Source organism: Galleria mellonella, unplaced genomic scaffold, assembly GCF_026898425.1.
Source record: "Galleria mellonella isolate WM207_F2 unplaced genomic scaffold, CSIRO_AGI_GalMel_v1 utg788, whole genome shotgun sequence".
Taxonomy (NCBI): domain Eukaryota; kingdom Metazoa; phylum Arthropoda; class Insecta; order Lepidoptera; family Pyralidae; genus Galleria; species Galleria mellonella.
This window is the reverse complement of record NW_026442154.1, coordinates 750,132-763,199: the sequence shown is the minus strand read 5'-3', so window position 1 is coordinate 763,199 and position 13,068 is coordinate 750,132. Positions and strand designations below refer to the sequence as shown.

General features: G+C 33.6%; 2 protein-coding genes across 10 annotated transcripts in view; both read right to left on the bottom strand.

Moving 5' to 3' along the window:
* The window catches only part of LOC113520821 (POU domain, class 6, transcription factor 2), a 201,973-nt gene that overhangs the window by 9,307 nt on the left and 179,598 nt on the right, over positions 1–13,068 (bottom strand). For 6 of the 9 annotated variants that reach the window (XM_052901664.1, XM_052901665.1, XM_052901666.1 and 3 more), the window contains 2 exons: positions 5,010–5,063; positions 3,991–4,074 (listed from right to left, as the gene is read on the bottom strand). The exons of 1 other annotated variant lie outside the window; for it this stretch is intronic. In XM_052901664.1, the coding sequence (XP_052757624.1) occupies positions 3,991–4,074; positions 5,010–5,063 (138 nt within the window). The remainder of the gene's footprint in view (positions 1–3,990; positions 4,075–5,009; positions 5,064–13,068) is intronic. 2 more of the 9 variants (XM_052901668.1, XM_052901667.1) reach the window with 2 other exon arrangements.
* Positions 9,333–12,710, bottom strand: LOC113514777 (uncharacterized). The gene has a single exon (XM_052901672.1). The coding sequence runs from the start codon at positions 12,082–12,084 to the stop codon at positions 11,005–11,007; it is 1,080 nt and encodes a 359-aa protein (XP_052757632.1). The 5' UTR covers positions 12,085–12,710; the 3' UTR covers positions 9,333–11,004.

The window sequence follows — 13,068 nt, the reverse complement described above, 5'->3', positions numbered from 1 at the left end:
AGTAGGATAAACCTGTGTTACCAGGTCCTCACCCCACGGTGTTGGTAATTTGATCTGGTTATGGTATATAATAGCAAGATTAAAATACATACCTAACGTTATATATCTCACCAGAGGGAGATTTTGTACAAAAGTCGTTTGCTTGGGTCCCTCGTTCCCGTTCGTGTTTCTACCGTGAAGCAGTTGTGTTTGCATGGCTGTGTTTCGGTTTGAAGGGTGAGATATGGCATGAATTTACTGGGTACAGAGGAATAACATCTAAGTCCTCAGGAATGGTAACGCATGAGGGGTATCATGGGCAAAATAGTATACTCTGTTATGTCCATGGTACTGCTTATGTCTGTAGGCGACGGTTACCACTTTCCATCAGGTGGGCCGTCAGCTTGTTTGCCATTCTAAGTAGCATAAAAAAAAGAATATACTACACAGTTACACATACATTTATGATGCCTAGATTTAGCAGTGGTCAGTAAATGGCTGATGTGATGACGATTTATTATCTTAGTGGTGGTGGTTATTGGTAATTAGTGTAAAAGCAATTGTATTTTTGCACAATTGTGTGGAAGAGTACAAATGTTTAACGATTTCAATGATTAATTTATATTCGAAGCACACAATAAGTTTTAGATTATATCCTTCATAATTACTATTAACACCAACACCGGAACCTGAAACGGTGACGCGGCAAAAACTGGAAGATCTCATATTAATTCAAGGACTGTCGTTAACGGGGCGCTCGTTAAAATTACCACCAAGAGGATAGATTGCAAATTCAATGCACCATTTGCAATGTTAAATCCGTCCCGTTGCATTCAGATAATGCATTTTAATGATGCAAAATGTAAAATCGATAGATCCCGCACCTCTTATAACGATATTACGCCAGTGCTGTAGATTTAAGTCACACCTGCTTTGTTTATGAAATGTTTAAACATACATTTTGTTGTTCTGTTTTTATACGTTTTTAAAAGAGATACCGTTTTTGTCATACAAACGTATTCCCTTGTTTTCTCCCTGGATATTAAAGCGAAACTTTTATAATGTAAACTTTTTTTGAAAAAGAGTATTTTTTGACCATGGTACTGCTCATGTCTATAGGCGATGGTTATCACTCTCCATCAGGTGGGCCGTCAGTTTATTAGTCATTCTAAGTTGCATAAAAAACTATACAATTTCTATCTATCTCTTTCATGTATTCTTTTTTTTTTAATATTAGTCACTATAAATAAAAAAAAAATTATAAAAACAAACATTATAAAATTTCGTCAAATCCTATGGCTGTAATGAAACATCTCGCCCTGTGATCCCGGCATAGAATAAGCCATCCCTTGTTTTTTTGTAGGTGTAGTAAAAGCCGACTACGGGTGGGCGATGGATGGGCAGCAGTGTCTCTCTTAAAATATCTCTAAAGCCTGAGTGCGGTTGCCAATCTGCCTACCAAGCGTAGCAACTACTAGCAAAGCCCTCCAAAGGGGAGTCTTATGTTCACCAGTTGACAATTAAACGCTGATATGATGATGATGATGATGATGATGAATGAAATATTTGTCAAATAAACATGGTTATAAAAAAGCAATTAAAGACATAGGGGTATATAGCCAAAAGGCTTCCTGTATTATTATTGAAAACATAATTAAAATTAGATTAGTATTGGACGAGAATAAAGAGGGAATAAGGAATGACTATTTTGGGTATTTTATAGGTATTTATTAAACCGAGTTATAGTTCTCTCAGAGAGTTATACATAGTTCTCTTCCAGAGTCGTACACGGAGATTTGCAAAATACCTATTCATCAAAGACCCGATTTATCTTAACAAAATGTCTAAAGAAATATGAATGGGCTATCCAAAAGAAGAAGGTTCACAATTATATTAAATTTTTTTGATTTTTACTTACACATTTTTTTTTCAATTAATAGAGTCTACTCTCTCTTTAGTTTCTCAGGGGTCCTCCCCTGATTGATTACCCCTCAGGGATTGTTAGTAATGCGGACTACCAGTCCTATTGCTAGCAATATACCCTGTCAGGTCGACCTTCACGTGGTCCCTGGAAACCATCGTACTGAATTCCTGATGTATTCATTACGATGGGCACTTGACCTGCCTTTTACACCTCATCCTCTTCAGCCCTCACCTATTATCTCTCACTGGTGCCCCGCCAGCATAAACCGTTAGCGCAGGCGGGACTATCTTTCCATTGTTATCCATTAAAAAAAACTCTCTTTGGTCCACATTTAATTTTGTGACGACTGTAGGTGTCGTTTGTCTTTTAAAAATTTATATGTATACATACAATATTTAGAGTGTAGAGTATCTATGAAACGTCGTTGTACGGTATCTACGGTTTTGTCTTTTTGTACATTACGTTTTGTACATAAAGGTGGTGGCGTGTTTTTTTTTATGCAATTTAGAATGGCAAAAAAGCTGACGGTCTACCTGATGGAAAGTGGTAACCGTCGCTTATAGACATGAGCAGCACCATGGACGTAAACGAGTATAGTGTTTGAATGAAACAGATGTTAGGCATGTTTTTTTAGTAAGACGTCTAAACATGTATTGAACATTTGTCTATCGCAATTTAATTTTTTTTTTTTTTGTAAGACACTAAATGTCCATACACAATGATAACCAAATCATTAGCATCCTTTTAACGAAGTGTTCCATCAATGTAACTAAAAATGTCACAAATAAATCTACATACAGTAGATACAGTTGTTCCAGGAATTTTGAAATTTTCTGGTATTATATATTATTTGTGACGTTGATCAACGTTTGCCAGAAATATTTTCAAATGCAACATTAAAAATACTTTTTGAAAATATTGTTTGTTGAAATTTCGAATATCCCATATTAATCTGACATATGGATTCGTCTTGTTAGTATCATTATCATATCAGCCTTTAATAGTCCATTTCTGAACGTAAGCCTCCCCCTTAGGGGTTTTGCCAGTAGTTGTTACGCTTGGCAGGCGGATTGACAACCGCAATTATTTGCGGCTTTGGAGATGTTTTAAGAGGGACGCTACTGCCCAATCCTCGCCCTTCTTAGTCACCTCTTACAACACTTATGGGAATGGAAGGGGTGGTCTATTCCATGCCGGGATCACACGGCCAATGCCAATGGGAAAAATGTACAATTTCAGTGTTAGAACACTCTCCTATAGGATGCTAATGTTTGATATTTTACCAGCACATATTTTTGAAGTAATCAAAATCGAACTGAATGTGGGTCGGAATCCATATGTTGTTTGTTGGTTCAATTGTCTAAACTAGGAAATAATAAAATTTGGTGTACTATATAGGAGGCTTTTTCCTGTAACGTAATATTAATACTAAGTCTAGATTTATCACTATTTACTAATATCTATTAATTGTATTACTAAGTAAACACAATTCTCTAATATATTGTGCAGTATAAATTTATTATTTATATTTATAATATATTCCCATTCTTGGAATGATTGACAAATAAAACAAAAACAACAACGCTGTTATTGGATTTTTAATTCTATCGCCAGATCAGTAGGTGCATTTTGTTTATCATTATTACTATTTTTAAAGTAGTTACATACATCGAGTTGCATTGAAATTTATGTTAATTTTCATCCGATCCCAAAGATATGTCCATATCATTTAATAGATCTACATTGCAATATAAATAATAAAATACTGCATTGTAAATAAACATAAAAAGGAGTATAATATATATATGTTTGGTTTAGTCACGAATTTACCAAATGTTGGAATGTATATTTAAAGATCATTAGATGTGGACATTCCAAAATTTGGTAATTATGATTATATAATAATTAATAATATTAGTACAACATTAGCGAATACAAATAAACATAATGCCTAGCCCGTACAAGCAATAGTATTAGTCCAGATTTGAGAAATATCTTTACAACGTTGCTAAGCGTTATAGGCCAAATGTGTCACGAGCACGGTGTAGCACAGTATCACGAACAAATTCACTCAAACAAATATTTACCTCTCTTCGGCTTCCTTCATCCAACGTTCGAGCACCGGTTTGATTTTCTGCGCACTTTTTGGTGTTATATCCAATTTCTCAAATCTGTATCGAACACAAATTTAATGTTAGATTCTCACTATGCACGCACCGGTCAAACAAAACTCTATCGCGGTGATAATTGGTAAAGCCCGTGAGTGTTATAGATTTAACGCGCCCGATTTTTACCCAATCCAAATGAACATAGCGTAAACACAGGACATTGACATTGCGTTAACGATTTTAAACAGAGAAAAAAAACAATAGGCAATTTATTCTGCCGAGGTAATCAGTTTGATTAATACCGAACGAGGTAACAATAAAATGACGAATTCAATTAGAAACGAAAAGGTAACGTATGCCAATGCCCTGGCTTTGAATTGCGCAAAATGAATATTAATAAAAATAAGAGTAATGAAATAATACATCATGCTAGATTAGATGGAAAGCAAGAAATTATTCATCGAGATGTAACTACAATAAAAGTGATAAAATTCTCACAACAATTACTCATGGTGTCGAATAGACATAGTTTGGTTGCCGGTACATTAATGTGGCGCGGTTGTCTTAACATCAAAATGTAACAGTGGAGCGTATGATGCATGGCGCCTTTACAGTAATAATTCGTATGCAAATACCGTATACGTGTGAAAAGGAAAAGAAAGAACGTCAAAACTGGTAATTACAAATAATTATACGCGGCATACATTCGAAAAGAATGCACGGATCGCCGATCGCGATAAGATTACATTAAATAGCGTTGAAACATTTTGATTTAAAGACAATCTACATGTGGACTGGGCCGTCGAAAGTGAGTCAAAGCGTGTGCTTAATGCATGTAACTTAAGTACCACCAAATTTATCGTCTTACGAATATCTTTTGTAGTCATTTGTGTAGTAATTATTAAACAGTTATTATGACTTGTTAATATAATTGGCCGTTTTTTGAGAATGATAAATGTGGCGGTACATGGAGTAGGGGTAAAAAACAAAACACATACATGTTTTGTTGTTGTGACGACAGCTGAGCTGCTAGCATCTGCGAAGCCAGGGCACTGGGGACGGTAACAAATAATATGTTAGATTTGTCTTATCCAGTGAGAGGTGACATCCTCCAGGTTCTAGAGGGCATCACAATATTATTAATTCATTTATTTATTAATGATATAGAGCCGCACGCTTATTCGTCTAAACTTTTTGTTTTAATATCTTATCAAATTGTAAATGTTTGTTTTATATAATTCAAATTATTAGATCCATTTGGCATCAAATATAATCAAAAGTTTTGATAAATCGATTGGAGTTCATCGGAAATCCCAAACAAGATCCTATCCTGTTTGTTCTTAGTCATGACGTAAGTTACATGAAACATTAATCTGATGTGTTGACATGTAGCTCATATAAAATTATAATAGAGTGCAACCTGGGGGACATGGTTAATTCAATGTTTACCTTACATAAAGTGACAATGACCATGAGTAGGTATAGCCATAATTTTACGTTTTTGAAGGTAATGAATTGTAATCTATTTGTTACAATGTTAGACATTTCATGTACTTTACAAAGATTTTCTAAGAGTTCGCAATAATATTATATTATGATCATTGTTTCAACTTTCGCAAAGTTAAATTTCACTTGCCAAGATTGTTATACAATACAAGAAGAAATTCTGTTATCAACACGAAACAAAAGCTAGAGGTCCGTTTAAAAACGGGGGAATGTAAAATTAATTCTTTTCTGAAATAATATGTTTTAATTAAAATGCAAATTAATTAAGTCCAGTATAATCAAAGGGGTAACTACCATGTAGCGACGTCGCGACACCAAATTGGAGGGAGTCGAAAGAAAAATTAATGGAAAATGAAATCAGGACGGGACAAAGACAGGGGAATTCTACTCTTTTAATTACACGAAAAAAGTAATTACGGCAAGATAATTAATTAACTGGAACAGAAGTAACGATTAATGATTTTATTATACGAAGAAGGTCGTCGGGGTTGGTCCAATTGAAATTTTCTCCGGCCTGCGCCCGTCGTACTCCGCTTTACACGGAATACGATTTTTTTATCGATGTTACGAGTTACTCGATTAGATTCAATCGACTTTATGTACGTGAAGTGGTCCAACCGTAATAAATTTGCGATTTACGCAGGCCCATCCCACTAATTAAAAATTATACAGTTGTTCCAGGAGTTTTATGAATTTTATGGCACTTTGTGAATTATTCGAAACGTTGGACAGCGTTTGCCTGAAATACTTTCAACTGCAACGTTTTAAATGCTTTTCGAAAATTATGTTTGATGTATTAATATTCTTATTGAATAAATCATAATGAAGTTAAAAAATAATAGCGGTGAACAATACTCTTGACTCTGCTAGATTATGGAGTAGATCTGTAGAATGTGGAAGGAACATATGGGAGTTTGTCCTACACCGAGTTTGATTATATGGGTTTAACAATCTGGAAGGTTTCTATAAAGGATGCGAAATAAAAAACCGATTTTTAGATGCTGCCTATGTACTGACAGAGCACGCACTTAGCAAGGAAAGGGTAATTCTAATTTTATAAGTATAGCCTCAGTATTTTTAATTTTTATTTATAATGGACTGTATTAAATAAGTGGGTACATAAATATTTGTATACAGGTAAAAAAGTACAAATAATAATAAAATAAACTAAAATCGTAGTGCGTCGCCTACAGTTTCTTTATTACCAGTTGTCGTCACTTTGACCATTCATTTTAGGAATTATTCTGGTTCTTTAGTATTATTATTCTTCTGCTGTTAATTATCCTCATTTTGGATTTTATAATGTATAAAAACTGCGACCGTAATCTTTCTATAGTTCGCTAAGCGACTTTTAAATCTATTAACCCTATTTAATAAAACAAAACATACTTATATATTTTTCCAAGTAGTAATGCCAAATTGCTTTCTAACTTGATTGTTGTCTTCAAACGATATCCATCTATTTAATTATTGAACAATACAAAAATAGATAAAGGCAACTAGCTAGTAGAAAGCACGCGCCCGCGCCTAGCTAAGTAAAAAATGGTGTAAGCCACTGTCAGCGGAAGCCGTCCGAATGGTAATTAATTAACCGAATTGTGAGCAATGAAAGGAGTCATGCTGTTTTACAAATCACTCCAATTAACGATATTAAAAAATGCGATAACCGATCCGGTGCGTGAGCTTGCTTGAAATATTTGCTCCCTAGCTCAGTATTGTTGACAAGCGTGCGGCTTTATATATTGTCTTCTTTATTTTCTGTTACAATTATGGCTTATTACAGAGCCGGTGTCTCGATAGTATCAACAGGAACGAATGGAATATTTGTAATTTAAGTACTTTTTTCATTCTTAGCCGGATCAAATTAGGAAAAGATTTTCTAAATGGATCTGTGTTCTAGTTTATTTATCTTTTTACAGGACATATTAGTTTAAGAACTATTGATTTGGTTTAATTGTACAGTGAATATATCATAGATTACGTATGTTAACTATTATTTTTCGTAACTTTCCATTTTGATATTTATATTAAAATTGCACGGTATTCCTAAATCTAAGGGTTATTAGATAGATGTTTTATAATTATATGAGATTAAAATAGTTGTTTATTCAGGATGTTTAGATTAAGTAGAGGATTAAAAGTGTATAGTTCGTTAAATTTTCACTTATTTTTTTTATTTTTTTTTTTTTTTTTTTATTTTTTTATTTATTTACAGGATTACCAACATAAGATACAGCTACAATAAAGCTAAGTTTTAATACAATACAATGGCAGCTCAGATCTCACCGTTCTTACATTTATAGGCAACCACAGCATGCCTTGTGTTTGACAAACATTAAAATATAATTAAATTATTAAATGAGTAAAGATATTAACAATATGAATAATAATATAATATAAATAATGGAAATTGTATTCAAATTATTATAAAATATAAATAAATATAATGTAATGGGGAGGTATATCAACACTTTAATTTAGTCATGAATACAGAATGACTATCGCAGTGAATATCAAGTTCAGGCTTGGTTTTTACAATATCGTTATACAGACGCGTTATGCGGACGATAGGTGATTCGCGACCCAAGTTTGTTCGGCAAGCTGCATTTTTAAATAGATTACAAGGATGCCGCGGCACTCTAGCAGGTACATTGTAATCTAGTTTCCCCAGTAGAGGCAGGCAATCAATGTGATTATTCACTAACTTATGAAGATAAGACATGTCAAGGTAAGATCTGCGCAGGCATAGTTCATCAAGGTGAAAATGTTTAATTTTGTTTTTGTAGGTTTTCATATTTCTTGATATTTTAAAACGATAAGCTAGGCTACGAACGAATTTCCTCTGTATTCTCTCTATTCTGTCCTCATGTATCTTGTACATAGGTGACCACACCATACTGCAATATTCCAACTTGCTTCTGACATAGCTATTGTACAGTTGAATGACAGTGGATGGTTTCTTGAAACACCTTGTATTCCTAAGGATAAAACCCAATGATTTATTTGATTCATTTACAATTTTATCAATATGTTCCGAAAATCTTAGTTGACTGTCCATCAAAACCCCAAGATCTCGCACAACACTAACCTCTTGAAGCTGCTTACCCTCGATAAAATAATGCGATTGCAACTTCTTGAGTTTCCGTGTAAACTTTATGTGGTAACATTTTGAAGTATTTAAATACATTTTGTTATTATTACACCATTTGATTAAATAATCGATGTCCTTCTGAAAACATTCCACATCTGATGGTTTTGTTATTATCTTCATCATTTTAAAGTCATCAGCGAATAGGTATCCATTACTATGCTTAATATTTTGCATAATATCATTAATGAAGACATTGAAGAATAGAGGTCCTAAAATAGAGCCCTGAGGCACACCTGAGGAAGCCACAATGGAGGATGATTGAACACCGTCAAATACTACTCTCGAGGAACGGTTTCTAAGGTAAGATTTACACCATTCCAGCAAATTATCTCCTATTCCAAATGTTTGCAATTTTTTCACTAAGATATAGTGGTTTACCTTGTCAAAGGCTTTTGCAAAATCTGTGTAAACCACATCCACCTGAACATTTCGATCGACTGCTTCCTTTAACTCTGAGGTGAAAAGTATAAGGTTAGTATTTACTGATCTCCCTGCCATAAATCCGTGCTGAATATCTACTATGTTCTTTTTTATATGAGAGTACATAACTGAATGAACCATTGACTCAAACAACTTAGACATCGATGACAACAGAGATATTGGTCGATAATTAGATATGTTCTCCCTATTACCGCTCTTGAATATCGGTACTATGTTAGCCTTCTTCCATTCATCAGGAAATATGCCCGAACCGAGAGATTGATTGAAAATCATACTCAATGGAAGAGCCAATGTATCAGCGCACTTTACAAGAAATAGCGGGTGTATTTTATCTGGGCCTATAGCCTTTGTTGTGTCTAGTTTTTTAAGTTTACCTTTAACTTCCTCTGGCGTCAAATGAATGTAACCGATCATGTCGAGTACTTGAGAAGTCATCACAGGAGTGAAATTATTTCCACAATTATCCTCCTCCTCATACACCGAAGAAAAGTGACTCGCAAACATACATGAAATTTTGTCAGCATCAGAAGAAGTATTATTATTCAAGGTCATTGTGTTTGGATACGATGAACTATTTCTACGCATACCCTTCACATGTGTCCAGAATTTTTTGGGATTATTTTTTAACTCATTTTCCATTTCATTAATATATCTATTATAGCATTCTTTTATTAATTTATTACAGTCACCTCTCAAATAATCATATTCTATTTTATCAAGTGAATTATTATATTTTTTTATTCTTCTGTGGTATTTATTTTTTTGTTTAAGTAAATATATTAAGTGTGATGAAAACCACACAGGGTATGAATTTTTTCGTGTTTTGGTTATAGGGATGTAAGAATTAATAGTGTCTTGTAATAAATCATAAAATTTCGACAACATCTCATTAACATCATTGCAGGAGTCAAAGTGTTCAGTCCAGGGTATCGACTTGAGACATAAGTTAATTGCATTATAGTCGCCCTTATAGAAATTAAGCCTGGTGGGTATAGATATTTTTTTACTTTTTGTTGGGATTTTTATTTTAATTTTTAATGCTGGATGATATTTGTCTATATTTCTTACAGGATTTGAGCACTCAGAGACCTCCACAATTTCCTTATTGCACAGTAACAGGTCCAGCACTTTATTTTGTACATTAGTGATAGAGTTAAATTGTTTAAGGTCATTAAGTGTAAGAAAATCTACAAACTTGCACAAGAGCTCACGATCGCCGTAGCCTGAAGGAACCGTGTAGCCTAAATCAGTGTCACTGTATATTGGATTCCAGATGATACCACTCATATTAAAGTCGCCCGCAATTAGAGTATACTCCCATTCTATACATGATTCCAAGATTCTATTGGCTTTATCAATAAAAATCTTTAAAATATTTCTGGTAACTGGTGGTGGCAAGTATACAGCACATATTCTTATAGAACTTGATTTTTTACCCGGTTTAATAGAACTTGTAATTGAGACCCAAAGATCTTCGCATTCGCTTTCCCACTCTGAAACACGCACAGAAGTCAGTCTATTAGATACCGCTACCAACACACCACCTCCCCTCACTGAACCAGACAGAGGAGACGTCTCGCGATCGCGCCTATACACGACATATCTATTATCAAAAACCTCAGAATCAAAGAATCCACTGCTAAGCCAAGTCTCTGTAAATACATATACATCATAATTGTTGCCTAGTATTTGTTGACGTACCTCGTCCGCATATGAATTTAATCCTCGCACATTTTGATAGTAGATAGACAAATCAGATGACATACAAATATGAATATAGAAATGTCAAAAATAATAATAACAATAAAAAAAAAAATATGATGAAAACAAACGTCATGCATGCAAGAGAGAAAAAAAAAGCAATGTCCGCGATAGTGGCACATGAAAATTAGCATTCAATTTAGTTGAGACAAATCATCAATATTCTTAATTACGATATATTCTGACGTTTCTGTTTTACGCATAAATACCCTTCCGCCCTTAACCCATACAAATCTATAGTTCAACTCCTTAGCTTTACTGCGTGCAGCTGCGTGAATAGCCTTCTGTGTAGGTGACAAATGTTCCACTACAAAAATTGGTTTTCTGTCACCACTTATACCAATATGGCTGGTGTTGAGTTTATCATTCACGTTTTTTGCCTTTTTGTTAAAATTTATTGAGGCTGCTAAAAAATTATCTCTTAATCTCGGTGAGGCAAACTTCAAGATAACAGACCTAGGTCTTGGACTTTTGCTATTTAGCTTAGCAACTCTTGTGCATAGAAGAATATCTGAATCATTTACTTTACAATTGGTAATATTAGCAATTTGCTTAACAACTGTGAATAAATTTTCCGACTTATATTCTGGTATATTTTGTATTTCTAAATTACTGGCACGAGAATGCTGTTCTATGCGAATAATTCTTGAATTTAAATCGCAGATAGTGTTTTTTAGGATTGTGTTTTCAGATTCCAGCTCACTAATTCGCGTAGAGTTCACTTTCACATCATTGTTAATGATTTCCTGCTGATTTTGGATTTCAGTTAAAGAATCTGATATCAGATTGAAGCTGTCAAGCAATTCTTTTATTTTAAAATCAAACTGCTGAATCAAATTTATTTTGAATTGTTCCAGAATGTCGCTTAGTTCCTCTCTGACTGCCTGTCGAATGTTGTCTATTGCTACCCCGGACGTAGATGAAGGCACTACCTGACCTCCTCGTCTAGTGTTGATATTTAATGTAGATTCGCAGCCTTGCTGGGCTAAACTAATAGATCTTATAGGTGTATTTGTATTGTCCAATTTAGGCAATTTACTTGAGCAACCTGGACACATCCACTTCGCCCTGTCCTCCTCAGATATATCCTTTAATACTTTATTAACATTCAAACATGATAAATGATATTTCAGTTTGCAGTATTGACAATTAAGAGTGCCAGTTGATGACGTTGATCGATCACAACAGCCCAGCTTTATTCTTGCTTGAGACATAGTATTCAACTGTTTATTTATATGTGCCACTTATTCAGTTTCTGCTCGTTTTACTATTATTGTTTTGGTTTAATGAAGAAATGAATTAGGACAAAAAGTGCACTGCTCCGCTGAGGAGCGAACCACGAACTCTTAGTTCGTTTTTGAAAGTAGCAGTAAGCGAAACTGTACCAACACACTTATCGTTTCAAGTAACGAAAATAAGAATCTATTGATAAAGCAGGTTTGTATTATTAACGGTTAAGAATTTTGTTTTTTTTATTACCGATCTACCGTCACTCACTCAAAAAAAAAGTACAAGCCAATGTTTCTATTTCTATATCCCTATTCAAATTTAAGTCTTTTTATCTTGTTTCACTAATTTTTAAGCACTAAATGTAGTTATGTTCACTTAGAAGATAGATATGTATCACTAAAAAATCACCAGATGAATTCGTTTTTAGAATATATTATTTGCTTATAGATTTACAATAAATGTGATTCCAGTCTAGATAACACAGTCAGCAAACACTAAACCAAATATATACACAGTTAGCTTGGTTTCGCTGCCCTCGGTGTGATAAATTAATTTTAAAGAACAAAAAATACGGAGCTAATGTTTATCGTGACAGCAGTGTCTGACGTATCTGATTCTATTATAGAATTAATCAGCTTAAATCATTCTAATATTTTAAAGCTTTTAAAGGAAATTAGTCAATGAAATAGTGATTAAATATAAATTGTAATATTCTAATAACATTATTTGGATAACCTTTAAAAATAAAGACATTTTCAGAATTTATTTTATTACTAGCACCTAGAAAATATAAATAATATAATTCTGCCAGCATCTTTTCTTTTTCTTTTTTTACAAGTTTTATGAAGTTTGTTAGTGTTCATTTCTTTTTCTATTTATTAAAATATTTAAAATATATCAAGACACCGACTCTGGGTTTAGTATTTAAAGTAAAATTATCAAACTATTTTATGTAAATCGACTGTTCC

Coding starts and splice junctions, on each gene's coding strand:
- LOC113514777 (XM_052901672.1), bottom strand. CDS start 12,084: ATGTCTCAAGCAAGAATAAAGCTGGGCTGTTGTGATCGATCAACGTCA.